Source organism: Apostichopus japonicus, chromosome 18 (assembly GCF_037975245.1).
Source record: "Apostichopus japonicus isolate 1M-3 chromosome 18, ASM3797524v1, whole genome shotgun sequence".
Lineage (NCBI taxonomy): Eukaryota > Metazoa > Echinodermata > Holothuroidea > Aspidochirotida > Stichopodidae > Apostichopus > Apostichopus japonicus.
The window spans coordinates 4,572,405-4,598,431 of NC_092578.1; the positions used below are offsets into that span (position 1 = coordinate 4,572,405).

General features: G+C 37.0%; 2 protein-coding genes across 5 annotated transcripts in view; both read right to left on the reverse strand.

Moving 5' to 3' along the window:
- LOC139958354 (uncharacterized) overlaps positions 1-12,547 on the reverse strand; it is a 45,876-nt gene extending 33,329 nt beyond the window's left edge. The window contains exons 1-2 of the mRNA XM_071955363.1: positions 11,968-12,547; positions 10,336-10,423 (exon numbers count right to left, since the gene is read on the reverse strand). Of these exons, the coding sequence (XP_071811464.1) occupies positions 10,336-10,423; positions 11,968-12,174 (295 nt within the window). The 5' untranslated portion in view covers positions 12,175-12,547. The remainder of the gene's footprint in view (positions 1-10,335; positions 10,424-11,967) is intronic.
- An 8,118-nt stretch (positions 12,548-20,665) lies between these two features.
- The window catches only part of LOC139958986 (RNA-binding protein 45-like), a 50,170-nt gene continuing 44,808 nt past the window's right edge, over positions 20,666-26,027 (reverse strand). For all 4 annotated transcript variants that reach the window (XR_011789928.1, XR_011789929.1, XR_011789930.1 and 1 more), the window contains 2 exons: positions 24,317-24,419; positions 20,666-22,091 (listed from right to left, as the gene is read on the reverse strand). The gene's annotated coding sequence lies outside the window, so the exon portion shown is untranslated. The remainder of the gene's footprint in view (positions 22,092-24,316; positions 24,420-26,027) is intronic.

Consider the following 26,027-nt stretch of genomic DNA (forward strand, 5'->3'; position numbering starts at 1 on the left):
CTATACCTACTATACCTTGTAGGCTAGGTAGATAGTATTAGTAGTGCATATTTTGTGTGGAGACAGGTAAGAGAGGAATGAGGTAAAATCTCTGAACATAAAATTAAGCTGCTTTAAGATCGGACGAGATGCTTTTGCTCCCACAGTGGTTAAATTTTTAAAAAATCCACCTGGCTGACAAGCACACCTCCAAATTGAATCTACAGTTCTCTGCGAGACAGCCTCCTCAATTATGCAAAACATTTCTGTCGTAAAACATCACTCTTTTCACAACTTTCCTTTCATTTATTGACAACCTGTCAAAAACCCTTACTGCATGGTATGCATAATTGCTCATTCACCTCCAAGTAAAAAAAAATGTTAAAAATGAAAATAAAAAATAAAATTAACAAATTTATTTCTCATAAAAGTTATGAAAATGCCCTCTATCAGTCTTCAATGAAAAAAAATTCAAGTAAACAAAATTATAATATTTTCTGATAACGACCTCCGGTGCACAAAAGTGATGCATGTTACACAGTATATTGCTAAAGTTGGAAAATGGAAATGGTGATATGACATAAATTGTCACACAAATTTTCCCTCTTTGGATTTGTTTAAAATAGTGAGAGAAAAAAATTAAAATATGAATGGTAACAATTGTTTTATTCAAGATATACCATTATTTACTTTACCTTTGAAGTATTTTAAATGAAGGGAATGGTCCTTTAAGATCGACAATGATCTCCGACTTATCAGCACCTCCGTACATATCTAAATATTTATATTATATAATCCTTTCTTTGATCAATTCTAAGAACCCAACCAAAACTATTCTCCTTTTTTATCATCATATAAACAACAGAAGCACCCAAGGATGACATCCCGACAGCGTTAATGTCATTTCCCGAGTGCATGAATTACATACAACATGACTGTAAGTTACACTAATTGCAAATGCTTCACTTCAATGACTTGATCCATACCTTATTTCTTTAGATTAAATAGTAAATAATTTGTAATACTGCTAGATATAAATCTAGCAGTATTATAAATTATTTACTATTTAATCACATGGAGAGACAACTGAAAAAATAAATAATACTGCATATAAGTATTACTCAAGAATAAATTGAAATAAATAACATGAATGTAAGCAACTAGAATCCTAGCCTCCTCCTCCCCCCTCCATCCCCACCCAGCATCATTTTCTACCCACCTCCCCCACCCCAACGGCAGACTTTTCAATTGACGGAGGTTTATGTACTATTAATTAATTAATTAATTTCAGGGTATAATTTAATGAGCACATTTTGTGAATCATTTCTTCAGATTTAACTTTATGTACATAATTTAATCAAAAAATTTAAAAAATTGGGTTGACGTGCAAAATCTACTGCCACATCTTTCCATATTGTAGGAACTAATTTGCCCATTTCGAATAGCAATTAATTTGCTAGGGGATAAATTAAGCCAGATGAATTTCATTCCGATCGGATTTCGTTACTAATTCGATTAATTTACACAGCCACACGATCCTGCTTAACCAGGTAGCAAAGTTTTTCTGTTTATTTGGACACAATTTTTTCCACGCCATTCGCTACGAAAATATCCCCACCGCATTATGTAGAACCGTAAAGCTTGACTGGGCAAATCTGATTTCAGATAACGACAGTATCTAAAAGTCAAAGTTGACTGAAATTTGCCAAGTTGCTCTGCACATGTGGTTGAGTACTTAACAATAGTGAAACTGACCAAGTGATTCAGTTATAATAAGAAACCTGTCGAGAGCACTAACTCAAAAACAATACTTAGGCCACAGATGACAGTCATGCAAAGAACAGATTTGGGAATTTGGCTATAATTATAAACCTAGTCTCTTCACCTGAAGAGAAGTTCAGTGTCAACTGCATCCTGTACGATGATGAATGGAACTAACAGACCGTTCAAAATAGAGTCACGTTCAACCAACCTTCACCTCAGATATAATACTGAAAGTTCTGTACAGATTAGGCCAAACAATTATCACACTCGTTGTCCACGGTAGACAATCTAAAAGCAATTTAACAGCCTGGACTTCAGTTCTTTCTTTCGACCGTCCTGATCTTGTCTGGACAGATATTGTGGAAGTTAATCAAAGGTCAACCCTCTTTAAATTGAAGACAGGCCTATAATTCTGCACAATTGCTAAAAAAAATGCCATTGGTGCATCAACAAATAATCTGCTCACTAAAATAAAAAAAACCAAAATCATCGTCTTGCTTTGTACAATGTCTGAGAAAGGATTGTATATATTTATTGCCAAATCCATTGGGATAAGTCATATGGTAATGCAATATCAATATTTCTGAGGCTTGTACAACTTACAAATGGGAAGTCATCAAATGCTGAATTTTTCTTATGAGTCTCGATAATTTTGTAGAAAACTGGGAGAACAATGGCCTTATTTCCTATAATAAGGGTCCTTCCAGCTACTTTTGCAGTTGATGTTGATAGATTTTGGGATTCATATTTAGAGTAAAATCCCATAACAGTTCATGTGTGTGACTATTCAAGAAATTTTTTTCAGTCGAACTAATACTTCATCAATTTTTGTATGACTAGTCAAATTTGGTTTCAAATTACAAATCTGGCTACTTTGACAAAATTTAATCTATTCAAGTACCCTTATCCATAGAAATACTTTAAGTACAGTAGGTTTTCCATGGATGAGAAAACTCAAGAAATTGCTGTCTGCTCTGGCGTCACTAACATCATTTTCTTTTCTTTCATTTTTTGTCCCCTTTAGATCTAGTAAAACGGTTCAACTTGTAAAACGCAGTAAATTAGTTTTTTTGCTGGTTCTTGGGTGAAGCCATTTCATGATAAAGATCTACATTGCCATTTTGCTAAATGCCAATCTCTTTTCTGTTAACATCATAACTGTAGTGTGGACATACTATATATCTATGAATATTCATACATACAATAGTGAGTTCATATATACAGTAGTGATGTCACTGATGTGACAGCCAGTTGGGACAATTTCCTAATGCTAATAATACCTCTCTAAACTGTACTCCAATATCATGCTCTCAAAGCACTGGTATTGTCAGTACAAACAGTTCCTAACCTTGATCTGATAGAAACATGATATTCATACTGCTCATACTGACAATACAAGTGCTCTGAAGCGGGATGACACTACAGTATAGAAAAAGTTGTCCCAACTGGGTGGATGTGATACACATGATATGAATATTCATAGAGAATGGCTAGGCCTAGAATCTGGTTGGCAAAGTCAATGGGCTGACAGGAAGTGCCTATATGTATTTATTATATGGTCTTCATTGTTAATTTTCTAAGAATTGGCCTATATATATTGATATAATAATGTGAAATTAATTGGCAGAAAATCTTTTCTTAAGAAGCCACTTGCAATTAAACTAGAATATTATGCCTATGTATAAACTGAGTAAATGTAAGATAATAATGGGCTGAAATAGAAGTCCCATATCAGGTTTCTGAACTTTCTGCACATTTTCATTTTCAAGTTCAAACGTATCAGTTTCCCCCTTAAAATTCAAAGCATTTCATAAAAATCAACAGAAACATCTTTGTATATATTTAACTGTACAGAAACTATCCCATATGTCAAAGTGTTAACAGTACCTATTTTTGTGTCACATCAGTGCAGCAAGCTCAGCCACGATTTTAAACCATAAATATCAAGCACTCATCGATCTTGGAATTCGATTCAGAGTTTGGGGTATTCACATAATCTTGCTATCATTCCTACTGGAAGATAATCTTTTCGTAAACACACCTTTCTAGGAAAACGAGGCCCTGTGTGGATGATGGGATTATTGGAATGTTTCTATAAATCCATACTCCATCATCACCTGAAAACCTCCTTTACAACCTCTCTCGATAATATCTGAGATGCAAGGGGGGGAGTGATGACATTATGTAAACATTGCTCCATATCTCCGCTGGCCAGGTGCCATGTGAAGGAAGCATTACCGGTGTTAATAGACTACATAACTGAACTTCGCAAAGTTTATACCGTACCCTGAAGGCAGACAAAATAAGAGTTAAATAACAGCGATGGTTTAAAGACAAGTCAAAGGTGATGTATCACGGAGTTGAGAGAAACAACTGTTACCAACCAGAACAGGCATACATTTACTGGTTAGGTATCAGTTCACTTCTATATACCTCCACAGGAGGTAAATATTTTATGACAATCCCTGTGGGCCCATATGGACATTCCCTGCTCGGTGATCAGAAATTAGTTAAGGAAAACCTGAATGTTTTAAATTGGCATATATAGGTACTGTATTTATTCATATTCACACTCTTGGGTATTTGAAATGGGGGGGGGGGGGGAGAGGAAGGGATACATGGTATCTTAGTTTCGTGCTCTCTAGAATTCTTTAACACATATTGTGAGCATATGGATATGCTGGTACCTTACTAACCACAAAATTGAAAAAATTTTCAGTAAAATTTCAACCGACCTTGCATTTAATAACTGTACAGTTAATATTTCTTCCGATTCATATTTTGTTCTGTTTATCTCGTTTCCTATTTTATATATTTTTATTTTCTGCTGGTATCCGGGTGTAATTAGGCAAAGGCAAAGCTTGCAGGCCGAGTAGTAAAGTCTTATACTGAACATTTGAAAACACATTGAAAGTTGCCTTGCGGTGTATTACAGTGAGAGTGTTTCAGAACGAACATTTGTTGTCAACAAAACACAAAAAGGATGACAAAACAGGAAAAAAATAGGGGGAAAAAGGAAGGCATTTGTATTATATTGTAAATTGGGAATTTAATTAATCTGGTATCTATAGGGTAATGCTATATCAGGGATTCAGGGCAATTGTATGAAGGACCAGGCCTTACAACTAAGTTCACTTGTCTGAACGGCAAATTTGGTTGTCCGAAAGCAGGCGCGTAGCCAGGAATTTGCCAAGGGAGAGGCGAAACTGTAGATTCGGCATTGAAAACTATCTAAGTGTAGCGCCACCATGGTTGGCGCGAATTGTACAAGAAAATTTTGGCTTAGAATGCCTCCCAGATCACTGGAAAAGGCACTTCCCAGGCCTTGTAAGTTGCATCTTTGCATTTTCTCTTTTGAAAATACTAGCGATATCATAAAAACATTGAAAAAAAATAAAAAAATTATGCTCAAGGGGGGGCGGCTGCCCCCTTCGCCCCCCCCTTGGCTATGCGCCTGTCCGAAAGCATGTCGTGAATGAAAATTGACAGATGTGTCACTGTGGAATGTACGCTGTAGGAGAGATGTGTAGGTTTGATGGATAGAACACCGATATGCACACTGTAGGAGAGATGTGTAGGTTTGGTGAATAGAACACCATAATGTACATTGTAGGAGAGATGAGTAGGTTTGGTGAATAGAACACCAATATGTACGCTGTAGGAGAGATGTGTAGGTTGGTGAATAGATTTACCAATATGTACACTGTAGGAGAGATGTGTTGGTTTGGTGAATAGAACACCAATATGTACAATGTAGGAGAGATGTGTAGGTTTGGTGAATAGAACACCAGCTTTGGGGGTGATAGCAATTCATCATTTTACCATATTTGAGGGTGTTTAGAATCTGATGTAGCTGTCCGCGGAACAACCAACACAGAACTTTGATTTGCTTGCCCTTAATTGGAAACAGAAATTTGCTCCTCTCGACTACCATTAAAAGTTTGCCCTCCATACATGATGTGATTAGTGATACACAAATGCTGAGACGTACGTTTCCCCACAGAACAGTGCTATTCAATGTTTCGTCAAACATCACAAAATTTGTGATGCTAGGAAGTTGCTATTTGCTCGATACATTTTACTCAATGTAAATATATTATCCAACCTCAATACATATTGTTTGCATATATTTATATTTTGTTCATTACAAGCACAATTGTATCACAGTCCCTTTTAAATTCACAAATGCATTATGCTTTATGCATGCAGAAGAATTGTAAACTGTATGTTCAGCATATATACTACAGTATAGGTAGCATACTTTCAAATTGACCAGTGCTAATGTACGTCAAGGTTTGTTTAAAGTCGCTCAAAATTAAGTCTGAATTTTTTGGGAGGTTTGACATGAAAATTGTGTTTGGTCTAAAAAAACTTTAATCACTTGGGTGAGTCATTTTGCAACTGTATATATATGCATGTGATGCCTGATAGCACATTACTCCTTGTGCAATACTTAAAGATACCACACATTTTGAAAATAAAATAATAATGACACATAAAACCTTTGAAAATAACATTTCATAAGGACTAGCTGTGATGTATATATGAGCACAAAGGCTTTTCTTCTCAGCAAAAGCACTTGTTAAACTTGGTGCTTTGCTATTGATCGACGAAAGAGTTCTTTCTCCAGGAATCTTCAAAAAATGGTGTGAATACGCACGAACGGCTCATTCATGTTGTTACAATATTTGGAAAGATCAATTTTGAAGCATATTTGGCCTTGGATGACATCATAATGGGTCTGCAGCCAAAATTTTTTGAAAAGGCAGTTTCTTACACACGATTAGTCATAGTTTTTTTAAGTGTGGGTGGGTCATGGGATATAAAAGTGGAGAACTATATATTTGGTTGAATGGATTAAGTGATGTGAAAAACAGGGTAGGCCTAATATTGACAGAAGTCTAACTGCAGAAAGGAAAGTCAAATATTGATAAAATTGTCCGTAATATTGATATAAAAAGCATATCCTGAGTGTCACAGACAGGCATGCATAATGTAATGTATACATGTATTCAGCAGTCTATGGATTCTGCACAAGTTATACAGTAGGAAGGTTCAATACTATGAGCGAAGCATACAGAGTTAGGCACAGATCGTAATTCTTTGTTTAACAGCAGACGAACAGTAACGCTTCGAGCCGCCCGCCACTGACTGTCGCTCTAGCTGCTCGCAACAAAAGTAATTGTTTCCTGTTCATTGGGGTATAAAGGAAAGTTGACGATGGGCGATGCAAACTAGCATTGGAAAAAGATTGACTTTTTTTTCCCTTTTAATATATAGACAAGGCTGACTAATGTATGTAGCCAGCTGTTTTAACCATTTTATTATCTAATATATTTGCAAAAATCTTGATGTTTGTGAAAGGAATAATGGTTGACTTTTTAGGGATTGATAAAAGCCGGGGTTGAATTGGGCAAAAAATCTGAAAAACTTGGGTAAGATAAAATAAAAAATAAAAAAATTAGTTCTCCATGGAAACCTTTGTCAGCAGTCTATGGGCAGGATTAAAATGCAAAATTGTAAATGTAAACAATGTGGTCTTTATGCAGTTTTTAAATAGTCTAGTTAGCAGTCCTGTCTGGCATTTTGCCAACATTGCCTATCATTCGAGTTACAGAATTGTTCTTTTTGGTGCTGTCATCGTTGTATACCTGTTGGCAGATCTCAAAATGTGAGTTATTATGAAAATTAAGTTCAAAATGTTCTATGCAACTTTTTTCTTTAACAGTACAAGTAGATCAATTGTGTGTGGATGGATTACAATCTTAGTCAGGAAGAGTATAGACTTGAAAAAGCTAAAAAAAATCTAAACATAATTCATCTCAACTGCTTCACTGAATAAACTATATAACTGTGGATTTTTACAACTATACATTCATCGCCAAATTCCATCTAATATACAATTTTAAGCGAGATGGAGGCTGCCCGAAAGATTAAGGTCTACGGTTCACGAGGTATCGTGAGCAATTTACCGTGACCTCATTGGATCACTCTCAACCATGTGATCTACAAATTCACACGCAGAAGGTCCATTTGTTATATCTCAAAGACACCTGGTTTTTAAATTATTATCTCCGAGCTTTTTTTGATATTATAGTTCTTTTGGTACAAATAGAGTACAGCGGTATTATATCTAAAGCACCAATCAGAACTTCTATAACTTCCTCTTCTTAACCGTCGTCGACTATTCCTGCCTGATTCCGTGGTCACACACGACTAATATACTAGCCGGATACCAGCTTATAGATGATATGAACATGTTTATTCCAATTTTAACAGAGGTTAGGGCACTCTTGTCATTGTTTATACCGCTTGGACAATCAAGCCAGAAAAACGAAAAGGTAATTATGGCTGTCATAAAGAAAGGAGACCATGTTAGAGGGTATAAGTGATGGATTTTAGATGATAAGAAATACTATCCATAGGTTTAGTTTATAATGTATTATGTGCGTGCGTGTGTGCATAAAGTGCTGCACTTTTAAGTGTGTGAATACGTTTCCATATGGAAGAAGCAACGTAAATTACAGTATGGCTTTATCTTACATGGGCTCAAATCCAATGTTTCTGTCAGAAAAGAGTCATGCCTAAATCCTGCTTTTATTTAAACTATTGGAGAGAGAAAGGGTTAAGGATCTCTTGAAAGGACATGACTTAAAATTTTGAAACTGATCATAAATCATAATACTACTACTTTATTCTTCAATCAAATTTTTAAATCAAGTTCTTAAATAGTAAAACAAGAAAGAAAATAAGAAAAATTCTTAGAAAAATTCAGGCGCGTAGCCAGGAATTTGCCAAGGGAGGGGCGAAACTGTAGATTCAGCATTGAAAACTATCTAAGCGTAGCGCCACCATGGTTGGCGCGAAGCGTACAAGAAAATTTTGGCTTAGAATGCCTCCCAGATCGCTGGAAAAGGCACTTCCCAGGCCTTGTAAGTTGCATCTTAGCATTTTCTCTTTTGAAAATACTAGCGATATCATAAAAACATTAAAAAAAAAAAAAAAATTATGCTCAAGGGGGGGGGCGGCTGCCCCCTTCGCCCCCCCCTGGCTACGCGCCTGGAAAAATTGGAATGGCCCCTAATGTGAATATTTCTGTAATGTATACAGTACATACATAGTCGATGACAAATTTACAGTACAAAGGCAACGGGGAGGGGGGAGCTGGTAAATTCTAGCCATTCCCTGGGGTTAAATGATATGAATGCAAGAACATGTGGGCAAAGGCAGGCAGGACTGACTTGTAATTGTTATCCAATATATCCTAGCATTCCATATATGCCACCAAAATTGGCATTTATGTTATCATAATTTATGTTATGTGTATAGAGCAGTTCAGGTGCTGTTTTATGCGTGTTAAGAACTGTGGATCCAAGGAAAACGATTTTTAGTTGAATCCAAACTTTACTTTAAAAAATCCTTCTTTTCTCTTCTTAACCACTCGATCAAACCTTCCATTGGAATTGATTATTCTTCATTTAAAAAAAATAATTGACAACTGAGGATCCTGTACTACAGTACACAGAAGTGTTATTCCATTTGGGGGGGGGGGAGGGAGAACTTGGCCCTGGGTTGTCAAGAGAGATGTCTGGCCTCATGGACAATTATTTCACTAGGCTCCCTTTTATGATTTCATTTTCCGCTTTATATTAATATCCCATATATTCCCAGGCCCCATTATTGACTCTGAATCCTGGTTGTAGCCCTTCCCCTCCCCCTCCCCTCCCCCTCATCAGGTCTAACTGTACCCAAACCTACTGCAAAGACTAAAGGGTAAAAAGGTATTACTTCAAGTGGAACAACCAAACTCATGTGATATGAAGGTTATCAAATATACTTTCAACTGCTGCATCTTGCTATAGATTAGATGTATCAAATTTGAAATGGCACAGTAGGAAATTTAGTTTCTTCACACCTGTATCCAAAGTTACTATATGCACTTCATAATTGCTAACCCTTTCTCCCAAATTACTTTTCGTGGATAAGGCTTTCAAATGATTAAAAAATATAATTCACATGGGGTTTTCTTCTTGGTTATGCTCAAAATTGACCAAAAAATGTGTATATAACAAATGTAGCAAACCAGTATTGTGCTATTATCTTGGGAGGTGAGAATTACTGGTGGCATTCGGGGATTTCTGTACACAGAATTACCAGCATTTGAAAGTAACACTAAAAATTTATCGCATATGGTAGTCAAGTATGTATGTATGTATGTATTTCAGATCCTCCTGCAAGCAGGAACTCGCGAAGAAGCCTCATTGGCTTATCAAGTAAATCAAGTAAAATAATTGAGAAAGACATGGAGACAAGAAGCTGACTGAACCTTCCTTAGAGTGCAAACCCATCAAATATGTCAGCCAGCCAGCTGTGAAGCCAATGTTTAATTTGGCAAATTATCAAAGCTAGAATCATTATGTTTCATTTTATCAATAAGCAAAGGCATCTTTATTTTCTGCTGGTTTAATGTTTAAAGTCGAATAAGTAAAACAAAATTAAATAAATATGTAACAAAGAAAATTTAAATGTGGAAACAGGGGAGAAAGAATGAAACAAGAATTAAAACAGTAACAGATATAATTTGCACCCTACCTGATGTATCCCATACACCAACCTGCATGGTGAAAGACCCTCGTTCCAAGGTGTGTGTGTAGGTCTCAAATGTGGTGGGAATGTATTTCTGCAAATGAAAGAAAAAAGAAGAAGTTTGATTTTTTTTTTCCACACAAGTTAACGGCCAGGCCAGCAAATTAATCTCTTGTGTCATTATATTTAAATGTGGTTACATCTTGAAAATGGAAGGATTTAACATTTGAAAATAGAGGCAATAGTATATGATTATTTGATTATTAAGGGTCCGGGATATTCTTGAAATTGTCAAGAAGATTTGTTATTTTTAACTGTAAATTTAAATGAAACTTAAAACTTTAATGGTCTTGAGAATATCAATTTTTTTATGTACAGTGTGTTGCAATAAATCAGTCTTACATTACTCATCACAGTGACAATGAACACCTGTGTCTTTAAATACCCCTCCCCTTACCCTCATCCAACCCCTTACCCTCATCCAACCCCTTACCCTCATCCAACCCCTTACCCTCATCCAACCTCTCCCCTCACCTCCCCCTCCCTCAGAGAGCACATGTAAGTTTCCTTTGTTACAGAGCTTAACATTAATTATCATAACATAATGTTTCAGAGGAGCTTTTCAAAGGTGAGAATGTTTTCTATTTACCTGACTACATGGGCCTATTGGAAATAAACTGTTAAAAAAAGTTCTCTCTATGTTACAGGTATTGTCTAACTTTTGAGTTGACAAATTATTGTTTTTTTCTCTCAAATAACTGTAAATAAATCAATAACTTTTGTTGCATTTTAGTAATGAAAATTAAAAAGTAATTACCATAATAATGAAGAATGGTGTAACTTTGTTTTAGAAACTTGTTTTAATATAAATAAATCAACCTACATCAAAAATAATAAACTGTCAACTTATTCTACATCCCCAAAAGGCATATATGCTGATGAGGCCTAACTAGACTACTGCATGTACGTACACTGTAGGAGTATGGTCAAGTCAATGCGTCAATGTGTTCCATGTTGACGTCACAATAATGGACTAGGATTGTGTGCGTAATTGGTACACATATTTATTTGTTTATTTGATTTTTCCACAGATAATATATATATATATATAAATGTGGAGGCCGGAAATCCTTTAAAAAGCCAATTCTAGGCTTAACAAAGTAAAGGATATAATATAGTAAAGTAAAGGCTATAATATAACAAAATCAAGCTGCAAAGGCTATAATAAATTATATGGTACATTTATCTGTCAGAAGTTTCATGATTTGACTTCGAACTGACAAATTGTGAAATTATAATACTCCAGTCGGTACAACATTATAGGAAAATATATATATAAACATATCGCAGTTTGCTCAACTGTACACTAACAGTTGGCTTCGTTGGCGTAATTGTCGTTAGTATTGTTTCTGGACATGTTTCAACATGTCCAGAAACTTTACTGGGCAAAGGAAGTGTTGTTATGGCTGGCCTATGTAAGATCTGGAAATGACAAGGTACGTCGGTTGTCCTTATGAAAAACGCTGGCAAATATAACAACCGTACGACTCAAAGTAATCCTATGACATGAGCGCAGGATATGAAGATCTATATTTCAACATAAATGATATGAAATTGTTCAATATTTTCGAAGCCTACCTCTGAAAATTCTCCATCGTTATGTCCTAGGAAAGATGAGATAAGCGATGATTTCCCACACTCGCTGTCACCAACGACTACAATTTTACATTTTACACTAGAAGTAGCTGCTGATTTTGTCTTTGATTGCTGTCCCAAAACTCTTGGTGCTTTGTCGCTTAAATCCAGCGAAAGTCTTGAAGAACTCCTTAGTATATCCCGAGACATTTTCCCGACATTTCCATTAAGTATTATCCAGTGCTGATATATTTTAGTTGTTCACTGGTCGTCCGTTTCAAGTTCGTAAAACAGTTATGTGCAAATATTCGCAAGTTCGTTATCTATGTAGTCTCAGCTGATTGTTTCCCGCGATTATATCATGCTTTTTTTAGATAAACATCTAAGCACCGCCCACTTTTTCCTTTCCTGGAATGTGAATGAAATGAGATTTTCGAGGGCGGCAAAGTTGCTTTTTGCAGAGATGTGAAAGCTAGAGGAACTATCTTCAGGAAAATACGTTAGATGCTCATCTGTGTGTGCGGTAATTGCTGATATTCCGGTAATTGCTGATATTCCGGTAATTGCTGATATTCTGATATACATCGATGCAACTTCATTTCATGACTTGCCATATCCATTGAGTATACTCAATAATTAACAAACATTGATATATCAATGTTTGTTTGAAAAGTTATTTACTTACTGTACGTGTGTTGCTCGTCGCATGAAACTGTGCTTTGGTTGTCAATGGGTACTGCAACTCACTCGATTCAGATCGTACACGCCACAACAATTTTATGCACAATCATAAAGCAAACAGCAGTAAGATTTATTTATATGTACATTGTTAAACCTTGCATAATGATACATATTATTTTGATTATTCTTGTGAATCTAGTGCTTGACTTATGTATGTATAATCAGGGAGTTCCATAACAACTCCCTGGTATAAATGCGATATATTCAACTACTCTAATATGTAGGCCTATGGTGCAGTACAAATAACGACATACTTGTCGACAGCATCGGTAATATATGGTTTACAACTTTACAAATTATTGCATTGTATTAGTATTTACTGTATTTCAATACAATGTTGATTTGGAGTATTATGAGATGATCTGTAATGTAAATTATGCACGTGAATCTGGCCGCTTGCAAATAATGCGTGTGGGTATCTGCATGACTTCAGATGGCCAACAGCAGCTGTTAACAAAGATATTTAATTCTGATAAATGTTATCCTACATAAGAAAAACGTTTAAAATTACAGAATGTTATAACAAAATATTGAACAGTCTCACAAGTCCGTTGTTATCTGAACGGGGTGTGGAAGAAATACATTCCACAAATTCCTGTAAACATTCAAGGTGAGGACGCTCTTCATGAATCAAAAGTAGAGAACCAACCAATACCGTGACAACCGTTTCCATGACCTCTGCGGTCCGCTCAGATATACGGCGTTGACCAATACGAGAAGGGACTGATGGTTGCAAAAGGTAGGGACACATCACTACTCATGGGCTTGGGAAAATAAGGGGAACCACCCAATAATTCGCTAAGAACGTATACTTTCTTTCAACATGTCATATATTTTCTGCTTTATCCGAAAATTCTGCAATTTCCGGGGATTTCTCCTCTAGAACCACTTCAGGTCTCTCCCTTGTTGTCCATACACACAACCAATAACAGTTCCCCCTTCCACTCAGAAATCCCTCTACCCTGCTGAAGCCTGGACAGGAAGTTAAAGGCAACTGCATTGTTTGTGATTTTAACAGTACCGCGCACCAGTTTTCTGTATTAGTTTCAAGAGGCAGTGGTAACAATTGAAAACTTGTCATTCTTAGTCTTCTGGGATTGATTTCCACATAAATCACTAGTATTCATTTCGTTGTTATGCAATTTAAAAGGCGTTTGCTTCAAACTCTTGGCCTTGAATACGAAAAGGGAGGGGAAAAGTTTTCATATTTTTCGAGGTACCTACTTTGGAAAGAATTAAGATGAATTATTGCTCGTCAATTATATACAGCTACAGGTGGTTAACACAAAACGTAAGAATATTGTAAGAATATTTGTAAGAATTTGTAAGAATATTTCAGTAAAAACATTTTAGCAAATATGCGTCGAAAATATGTTTGTCAAACAGGCTCATTCCTAAATTTGTTTCATGGTAATTTCAGGATTTAGGTTCAACAATCCAAGGGGGACGGGGGGACACGCCCCCCCCCCACATTTCGATGGGTGGTGGAAACAATATCAAATGTCCCCCCCCCCCCCCCACACACACACATTTGGAAAAAGAGTAATGATGTGGCTCTATTTGGTTAGGACTTACACATCTCAGGATTCATATCATCGAATATCACTCAATGTTGCTGAATGGAGAATTCCACCCAGATCTCGTGAGTTGGTACCCTGAGCTCTCCGACAATCTTAAGCTTAGTCTGCCTTTCTTTCGAGGCCAGTTCCAGTCGTCGTCGGTTGAAGGGTATAGACAAAATATTCAAGTTGATGAATCCAGCGATACGGGTTATGTTTGGTGAAGTCGAAGCTCTCTTGTGGTCCTCCTAGTCTCCTCCGCCAGTTCGACGGAAGCCGAGAGATAATTGAGTGCTTTGAGGCGTTTGAAAACATGGCTACGGAGCACCATGACTCAACATAGGCTGAACCATGTGATGGTGTGCCATATTCACCGCGAACGTCTAGCCCAGTTGAAGCCTGAGGAGTTAGCAGAGAAGTTCGTTGGTTCCTCGGATTACAGACGCCGCATCTTCGGGCGATTCCAGTAGAAAAATAGTGCGCTCCGTCATTATCATAAGAGACAGCACTTCATAGCTAGAGCCAAAGCTTGTACATAGTTGTTGTTTAGTTGTAGATGGTGTTTCAAAGACGGTGCCCGTTCCCTAATATTGGGGAAATGAAATAGGGAGCATATTCCGTGGCAGCGCATCCCATGCTACCTTGTTGTTGAGTGATACCGGAGTTTACTCCACAGTGAGAACACTGGGTACACGCAGGGACGTCGTTAGAAGGGGGGGGGGTGGGGTGTGGGCGTGTCTCACCCCCAAACTTTGTAAAACTGACGATAGTTGGAAAATTGGAGTGCGATAGTCGGAATTTCCGACTGTCGCACTCTAGTTTATCTAGGCCTATTCATTTATTCCTGTGATTGTGCATGACCTAAAAATTGAAAAATTTCGGTCAAAATTTACCTTGAACCTGTCATATTTACGACGTTTTCCTTGCCACTTTGAGAAATTGTATCTCGCGATTCTTATACTCCACCGTACAAAACTTCGTATGATTTTGAATACTCCAATCAAAAAATGCCTATAGAACTACCGTCATAGGCGTAGGAGCCCTATTTGATTTGGGGGGGGGGGGGTTGTAACGACTTGCCCGAAAAATATAAAAATATAACCAAAATTTTTCGCGCGCTACGCGCGTGTTCCACATGTGAATGTGCATATCATATACATATGCATCGATTTTTAAATCACATGCAAATAACATACAATCATTTCTGTCTTATTACCCTTCCATATTGGTTAGAGTTATTTGGAAGTCGTTACAATATTAATGGTAATAATAATATAAGTTTAACTACTGAAAAACACATTGCAAATTATCTTTCTTTCAGTAGGTGCCTGAAAAATTATCAGCATTTTGCCCGAAATTTCACAAAAATAATTGGTTGGGGTAGAGGGGGGGGGGGACTAATAAATTTGTGAAATGAGTGCCAGTGGGTACAAATGTATCGAAAAAAAGTTCGGAACAAAAGTGCAATCGCGATAGATTGGGTGTCTGACACTGACCGTATCGTAGACGAGTAGCGCGAGGGTGGGGGTACAAAGCAGCAGTCGGAATTTTCTGGCTTCAAAACCCATCCAGTTGGATTTTCAGCCACTACACGCTCCCCCTCCCCCCCTCTCAATCATTAGCCTTAGCTACGTTCCTGGGTGCACGGTGGTTACATAGTACGCTCCGACCAGAATTCACCCGATTACCAGATGCAGATCCACCTAGCAACCGAGGTAACTTGCGTGAGTACTCCAACGAACAACCACTGATTTATTTGGATGCCTTCATCACTTTAGCCACCACTCACATGGGACCTATTCTAAGTCTGACGATACATGCGCATGTGTGAGGTCCTGAAAACATAATTAAAGTGGTTTGTCTTGCTATCCTTTTTTTCAAATTTCATAGAAATGTATTCTCGTAGACCTAGCAAAACATTTAAACTGACACAGTCCCGTTGGAAGTGTGTCACGGGTGGTATTAAAAGTCATTGGTGGTTTAACATGCTGGCGTATGACGACTTTTGGCCAAATTTGCGCTAAGCTCACTATACGAACTCGGATCTGGGCTGTGCCTAATTAGTTAGTTATTTAAATTATTAATAATGGCGTATGAGGAAATGCACCAATTTTGTGGTACGGCTACAGGACGGCAAGTCGAGAAACTCACATGCAGTCGCGGCGGATAGCTTCCTTAGCCTATATGTCCGGGGACATTTTGGGACATCGTTCCTACAGGCCAGGGTGGGCAACTACGGCCCGCGGGCCACATGCGGCCCGCCAGTGATTTTTTACATCATAAAAAACGAACTAGCTGCCTAGAATTTATCTGCACTTATGATGCTGTCAGGTAGGTCTATTATCACCAATAATTATCAATTGGACTGTATTGACATTATGTTTTTGTGAATGCAGATTAGTACACACACCTATTTCTTGAACGTCCTCGGAAGCAAAGGTTTGAAATCATCAGCAGGTCGTTGGTTAGGTGCGGCCCTGTCAATCTTTCGCTTCTAAAATCTGGCCAATTCATTCAAAAAGGTAGCCCACCCCTGCTATAGGCCTATATCTGAGGCCCCGGGATCATTCCTTGACCGACTTGGTGCAATATAATGTGCCCATTTCGAAGTAAATTTATTCACAGATTGTTAGTTGTCATGGGTTCGAACAATTGAGGGGTATTCTATCCTGAAACATATGGCAAAATGGGGCTGGGGTTCCAGTTCGCCCCATCATTTGTCAACTTGCACTGGGTTCTAATGTTCATGTCAATTGGAATCACTAATAAAAGAAATAATCCACCAAAAATGAAGGTCGCATGAACTTTATTGCAGATTTCCTGAGTGACGAATTTGTAATTTTCACCCGAAATCACGCAACTAGATGGCTGCTATCCAGCCTGGCAAGTGCCATCTCCAGCGATCTGGCAGGTATTGAAATCTGAAATTTTCTTGGTACGCTGCGCGCCAACCGATGGTGGCGCTCCGCTTAGATAGTACTTACGGCCGGAATACTCGAATCGATTACGTCCCCCCCCCCCCCCCACGTTTCAAATCGGATTGACGCCCCTGCTCTGAACATAATAAGAGAGGAACTCTATAAACATAATCAGAGCAGTATTCTGAACATAATAAGGCACGAGCGCCATCTATTATAGCCTCTGTGCGTTATTTACTCTGACATCTGTTGTCTCCCAATATTTTTTCAAAAACCGAGGTATATATAGTCCATGTGACAATTTATGTTTCAATGATGAAAGAGGAGCATATGTCTAAGCATCCTCGTAAAATTTCAATTCCAATGTATCGTTTTCGAGTAAACAGTTTAAGTTGCCATGTTATGTACCAAGAGTGAACTTGAAATAAAGAATTGTGATGTCATATATGTGCACTACCAAATCTGTTTTTCGTGGCATGTATTAATATATATATATACATTACAGTTCAAATCACTTTTTTGGCATTGTGCAACAATGACATCACACCGCGCAGGATCTTAAAGGTTGTGTGTGTGAGTGAGGGGGGGGGGGGGGGGCTTGGAGAGGATGCTAAACTATCGCGACCGATTTAGGTAAGGGCTGATGCTATATAGAATGGCAAAAGGCGAATTAAGGATTGTATAAAGAAGGGGTGTGGTCTTGGGGTCGTTGAAGCACACTCTCCCCTCCCCAAACACACAAAAATTAGACGTTAAATAGTGCATTCTGAATCATATTTAGACTATAAATTGGTCTACAATCAACTCGTAACGCAAGTTTGTGCTAATTATTACTAAGTTGTGCGTGGTTGGAGAGGGGGTGCATACCCCTAACAGTCGCCTGCTTTTCCATCGGCTGACTTTAAATATCCCTCAAACTGAAAAAAATTCCTGACTGGGAATGGAAGATGTGGTGTCCCCCCCCCCCTCCCTTCACTATTGAATATGGTACAATTTGTGATAACTTGAAATATCAATATTTCGAGAACGCAATAATCGAATGCAAATTTCAACAGGATACTTACAATTGCTAGTGCATGTTCTATCTTCATTAGTCAAAAATAAATTGTTAAAGGAAAGATAAGATAGCTGTTGAAGACATATTCTGTCCTAAATAATGGTCACTATAAGGCCCTATGTTTAAAAGTCAACAAGCATTACTCCTCAGTCCACGTCTGAACATGTGTTTCAACGCTATAACCAATCGGAGAATAAGTTATGAAAACAAATTATAAGAAGCACAATTTCTGAATACTAGAATTTGGGTCCAATAGTATTAATTAATCTAAATTACGAAGTTGTAAATTGAATTTTGTGGATTTGTAAGAGGAGAACTATCGGAGTAAGCATTCGTGACCACGTTATCACCTCATTATCCACATGATATCCAGCACAGCTTCTGAATGATTTCTTTGAGAAGGAAATGAGTTGTTTTGCTCACGGAAATGCATTTGCCTTCGAATACCATCTTAAAATTATACCTTTCTTTGATAATATAGGCCTATATTCTAAAAATGAGACTTACCGTCTGAGGAAAATATTATTCACTTTGGTTATGGATGCCCAGCACAGCAAGCGCTTCAGTATTGAGGATATGTATATGTAAATGTATAAGGTAGCCTTAACACACGCGCGGAATCGACCATGCATTACAAGCAACGTAATCACCACCTGTTTAAACGTTGATATATATGGATGGAGAACAATGTTAAGAACGTATCTCTTTCAAAAGAGAGGAATGCGCTAGCTGACGATGTCATATTGTTTAATCTGATACATGTTATTCCTATAGTAAAAACTTAAAAGACATATATAGCTCGCTTCTCGGCCTTTTAGCTAAGATCATGTTTAGTATCTGTTCACTTTCGAGGGGAATGGTGATACACACCCGGCTTTGCATTATTCTTTTCTACACAATAGTTCAGTTTCTCAATACGGTATCATAATATATCGGCAAAATATGAGATCTTTTTGAAAGTGCCGCATGCTCTGGTTGGTCAGTTATGTTGACGATGTTTCACACGTTCGGTTTTCGATACTTTCGGTTTCTACACCCTAGCTAATATAGAGCCTTACATTTTTACTAATCAGGATTGGCCCGATATTGAATGTAAATAATCGGCAATTGGCAGTTTCCGGTTATAACACACTCGGTCAAATACTCAATTTTACGCGATATCGTTTGGTGAGATTTTCAAACGATATCGTATACGCTAAAGTTTATATCAATATATGCAAATGATATCGTAATATCGTTGCAAAACTAGTTTACAAGACTGTTTAAACTGCCTTTCTGCTAAAATCATTGTTGGGTACGACGGCCCAGAATGGAAATCGAATATAATTAGAGAGAAAGAAAGTCAAGATTTCGAGATAAAATGTCGAACTTTTGATATTAAAAATCGAACTTTCACTTTGTTATTGTTATATTTTTTTTTCATATTGCTAATGTTCCTTCTGGGCTACTGTAGTTGTGGACCTACAAAGCTAAACTTCTAGGGAGGAATGGCCCCCAAACCCTGCTGGCTTTCTACCCCATCCGTTCTGGATTTACAAGGTACAATCTTGTCCAAGTTTTATTGGTCTTTCAGGCAAAAATATACTTCTTCTCGATCTCAGCCTCCCCCTTGTAAATTAATTAAAACGAGCGCCCCCAGTTACAAAATTCATACGGTTTCTTCAAAACAGGCGCAAACAAAATATATCCTCTACCTAGTACTCTTCAGTATGAAGTCTTCCATATACAGCTTTACCCATATCATTTAATATCTATCTCCACAACTTATGAGGAAGGTGAGAGGATGGGTTGTGTGTCGTCCTGATGAGAGGAGAGGTGGGCGGGGGAGGAACCACGGCCACGGGGGTCAATAATGCGGATCAGGCAAAATATGGATAATGAATAATGTCTTCTCACTTTCGTGTGAGGGATTCCGCCCACCAGAAATTCTTCATCCCCCCATGAATAAACCATGAAGTAGCATGAAAACTTAAAAAAAGGGGGTCACTTGCTGACATAATTGCTAGCACAGCACGAAATGACTCTGAAGGCTCCTGTAGGTTGAGGTCCAGCAATGAACACTGCCCTCTAGTTGAAATAACAAATACAAGCTAAACTAAGCTAAACTTGTAGAAGGCACTGCATAAAGAGTCTTGAAAGAAAGTGTTGCCAGGATGATGCCATGCATGATTTCTAGAAAGCGAAAAAAATTAGCCAACAGGTTCTTAAAATCCTTTCCATTCCAGACAAGTACCTAGCACTCATTGATTTCAAGTTTGCAACTGGGTACAAGATATATTAGCAGATGTTCCCAGAAACCCTGCTTCTAAAGTTTAACTTTTTAGCAAACAGCTGTCTTGTTACAAGAAGTTTATGAGATAAACATGAAAGGTTAATAACCCCCCCCCCCACCCCCTGCAAAACACAAAACAAAAACAACTATGGAGTTATTATGGTGGCAAGTTATTTTTTATTTCCATTATTACTTTCCAGCAAAAAATAAAGAAAACAAAATGAAACAAACTCAAAACAAAATGAAACAAGTTAATATCATAACACATAAACACAATTAAATCATAAAACACACACAACTAAACTAAACTAAATACAGCAGATAACTAGAGGCAGTTGGCTGTGTTTAGTTAAACCTGCTATCTGTCTCTCCCATAAAAACCAATAAGCACCAACTATGTTTCATTCATTAGCACCACAAACTGATTTGGTTACACCTCATGCAAAACCTGTACTTTTTCATTTATTTAGCATAGGTTTTCCATTTTATGATTTTTCCAGTAGATGACCCTTGACCAGCCCAGGCCTCTAGCCAGGAAATCTGAGTGGGAATGTCACCAACAATTTTAGGCAGGGCACAATATTTGTGTACTACAACTTGTCAAGTTTTTGCACATATGATGGTGGAACAACTGGGGGAGGGGGAGAGGAGAGGGGTGTAGGGGGAGAGAAGAGGGGTGTAGGGGAGAGGAGAGGGGGGTAGGGGAGAGGAGAGGGGGGTAGGGGGAGAGGAGAGGGGGTAGGGGGAACAGTAGTCTGCATTGTGGCCTGTGCCCTGCCCTGATCTAGCCTACTGCGCTATATAATCCTGGGCAGTCTAGATAGCACTAATGACTGTTGAGGCTGATTATCATCTAAGTGTACCGTTTCTGGCAAGATAATACTTGACCTAGCCTATTCTGAATATAGGACTCTGGTCAGTGTTGAGGTTGCCATGAGGGACTGTTAAGGCTATTTGTACAAAACACTTGCCGGTGAAGATAATGAACATTAATGTCGTCGGTTTGCTTGACCTTATCTTGATGAGAAGTAAAAACAAATAAAAAATTAGAAAGTAAACATAGCCAATCGCTAGAAATTGAAATATAAAAGCACAAGATATAAAACATCAAAATATATTGAAAATGTTAAAAATTAACTTGGAATAGTGTAATGGATAGAATTTGATAGGATTTGAATTAGAACAACAACAAAATAAATAAACTTGTCATATTGAAAGTAGGCATGAAGATAAAAACTGATTAATTATTGCAAATTCCATTAGCCGTAATCGCGTCTTGTAAAACTTCTTTATCAAGTCCTCAACACAATTTCAAACTGTCAAAGTTTGAAATATTTTATTTTCCCCCTTAAATACAGAATACGCAGCTGAAACTTCAGCACATTACTGGTCAAGGAAGACATTACGGTACTACCCCTGACGAGAGCTAATACAAGATAGTCAGCAAAAAAAAAAAAAACCAGCTTGGATTTCTTTCTAACTACATTACTTGTTAATCTTGTGGCAGAAGGGTAACTCCCTCATTTGGGGGAAAGACCCAGACGGATGAGAGACAGGAAGGAAACAACAGTGGAAAATATCTGAAATATAAGGAAGAGAGAATAATGCTTTTTAATTAATAAATCATAGAATAAAGCATTATTTTTAAAATAAAGACGAAACGCTATAGCAACATCTTTGTGGTTCAACAAGTATTTCAGTCCTCTCTGACTTATCGTTAAAATGGTTAAATTTTTCTGGGGATTGGCATCAAGCTGCAAAATACTGTGCTATGCCGCCAATGGAACAAAAAATGAATCTATTAGAAAAACAACAACAAAAGCAACAGGTAAGAAACTCACACATTATTAACTCAGTGATGCCATTTTTAGACTTACTAAAGTCTTTCATCTTACCCATTTTTGTGGTAAATCAAATCATGCAAACCTCCAAATCTGAAAACCAATTTTCTTGCTTTTGGGATGTGGGTGAGATGAGTGGTGGTGTAGGACCAGGTGGGGGTTAATGGGACGTGAGTGGGTGGGTGTGGGGGGGGGGGGAGGTGAGGGAGTGTAATTTACCATTATCATCTCCACCTAACAGGTTAGTGAAAGATTAGCAAACATTTAGCCTCTCTTTCAAAGTGACATACTAGACATGTCCATGAAACTAGTCACTGAACCACAGACAACTCTTCAAGTCATTCTTAAAATGGAAACTGCAGACACTGTGGAGAAAGTATATTAAGCTTGAGTGGATATATGTCTCTGTTATTGCCTACCAAATGGGACTCAGCTCTTTTGTTTTATCAGGGATGAGCCTGGGGTAAAAAAATATCAGGGAACTTTGCAAGAATTGCGGTATAGGCTCCAGTTTGTGTATGCTACAGTGTGTTAGCATAATGGTTTTTGTCCCCGAGGTAGAAAAGAAATTACGGATATTCCGCGAATTCGCGGAAAAAGCTCATGCCTGTTTATGTTTTTCTACATTCCAACAGCCAGATTCTATCAGAGTGCGTTTTAAGGTTATCACGGAAGTGGGGATGGAAGATTAAGATGCTCTGCAACTGGGAAAAATTGTCACATATTGTCACCATAGCAGGCAAAAACTTGAATTGATTCATTATGCTATGAAAGCTACTAGTTGGTATTTTATAGCACCACATTAGAAAGTTTCATACATTACACGGAAGTTAAACATATCATTTCATTTATAATCTTGTCCATTATTAAATTTATAATAATTTCAACAAACTGGTGAAAGTACATTGATGAAAGCGCTGATAAGTCCAGCTGTTGCAGCATATGAGTATGAATCACTACATAGTAAAATGCAAATATTTGTTGTATGTGTCATAGCAAATAAAAATTGTCTGTCTGATTGACGTGCCAGGTGTGTATTTGAATTCAACAGGGGGTAATGTATTTCTCAAGTCCACCAACCTATTGTCCCCGTAAACCAGAGTGAAATTATGACCTACCTTTGCTGGTTGTTTGAACTATTAAGTGCATTTGAGGTTCATGGGGAGGGGGGAAGGGGGGGGGGTGTGGGTAGGTTAAAATGTTCTACTACTGGGAGAAATTGTCATGTACTGATATTTCACGACCTCAAATATTCAGTATGTGAGAATATCCCAGGTTTTTCAAGCTGCAAAACATTTTAATCTCTTTCAGAATCTGGCTCTATTTAAAAAAAAAAATTCTGGCTGTTCTTGGTTGTATTAGGGTCACTTTGTTAAAGGGTCTATACCCAAACTGTTGTGATTTTCTACTTTTTTGGCAATGTGTAAACTCTATATTGTTATTCTATATATATATATATATATATATATATATATATATATATATATATATATATATATATGTATATATATATATATATATATATATATATATATATATATATATATATATGTGTATGTAGTATGGAGCAGCTGGTTACCACAGATGCTCCAATGTCATATAGTAGGATCTTAAATAGATCTTAAATAGATAGAGATAAATATATATATATATATATATATATATATAATTGAAATCGTAATGAGTTGGAAAATCAAGAACAGTGAACACTGATTGTATGTCCAGAGGTTCGAAACCGGTAAGTAAGGTCGTAATATATATATATATATATTTATATATATATATATATACATATACATACATATATATATATATATATATATATATATATTTATATATATATATATTTATATATATATATATTTATATATCTATATACATAGTCATATATATATATATATATATATATATATATATATAAACACACACAGATACATTGCATGGTACACAATGATTGAACATACCATGTTTTCAATCCGACATGACCTTCTTGATGGTCTTGACATCAATTTACTTCCCTCTGCCTCTGACAAAGAATCCACAGTGTCAAAAACTCATGTCATGTACCTGTTGTGAGGAAAAAACAGAAAAATGGCAACAATATGAGACAAAAGTAAACTTCAAAGAATTGAAAACAAAGAAACTATTCACACCACTAACAATAAGTCTGGAATCTTTTCAGGAAATTGAATTTAACTATGTGTTAGGATAAACAAAAACTGTGCGATATCGTAAAGATTAAAAAAAAGAAGAAATAACAGAAAAACAATTTGCTTGTTAACCCGAACTAGCTAATTAAAAACTGTGGCAGTTACTTTTGACTTTCTTTTCATTTGGCAAGCGCCATGGATGTGATCATATGACTGAAGATCAAGGTTTCAGAATCAATTCCGTTTATCATAAATCCTTTCCTTTCATTATACATCCTATTATGTCAGCTATGAATGACAAGAAACGCTGCAGACTTCTTGATTCATCTCAAAGACAATTATTCAGCTGTTCAAGTGTCAGACCGTGTCTGTTGGATTCATACTAGTGCAAACACTATTCAGCTCATTTCACCATTTACTGTGTTGGTCCATTGACTGAGAATGTATCTCTATTGCGTGTACAAGGGTGCAGAGGCTATCACATTTTATTCCGATCAATAAAGGATATTCAGCATCAACATTCATTTCATTAAAAAGGTCGTCAGTGTTGGCACATGAAATGTTTTGACAGTCCTTTTCCCGGAACGGTAGGACTCTTCTCCATTTCATTTCTAGTCGGTGGAGTGTTCCATTAGACACCTGATGTTGACCTATTCCTGCCCCCCGAGCATCCCCGCCCCCAGAGAAAACAAGTTTTGCAAATTGATCAAACTAAGGGCTGTAAACGAACCATCGTAACATTTGTTTGTTTTCTATATCCTGGAGTTGAATTCTGGATGACTTTTATAGCGCACAATGTTATAAGCAGCTCTGATTGGCTGTTTTTTAAGTTCAGAGAACTACCTGAATTCCCAGCCTGACATCCCAAAGACCACATAGACATCATAAAGTAAGCGAAGAAGTGGGGCAGTTATATCATCTCAAGTAGGACGTGATGATAATAATTGGTTTTCTTTTCCAAGTTTAATATGGTCATAATGGGGAGGTTTCTGAGTAGCCCACTAAACTATGTTCATAATGCATGCTAAATTGTGCTACTGTATGTAGGCCTTTCTATATTCATATATGTATATGTAGATATATATAAATATATATATATATATATATGTATATATATATATATATATATATATATATATATATATATATATATATATATAAATGTTTATATGAATATACATATTTCTATATATGGTAGGAATTGGGATAAACTTTTGTGGGGGAAAATGTATATTTTGACCGATTGACATTTTCTTGTCAAGATGACATTATATGTATTATCTTGACAAGTCCAAAAATCTTATGATTTTGTGTCATATTAAATGTCCTAACCACCATATTATGGTATTATAACAAAACATTTTGGGGACAAAAAAACTAGAAATGTTAGTTCATAAATTGGAGCACACACTGCCCAACTGAATGCGACCTGACTAAACTCGATAGATCAAAGGGAAAATGATTTTACATGTGTCCTAAATGAGCAGCGGACTTAACAAGAAAACAGTCGTTGTGTGCACTCCTT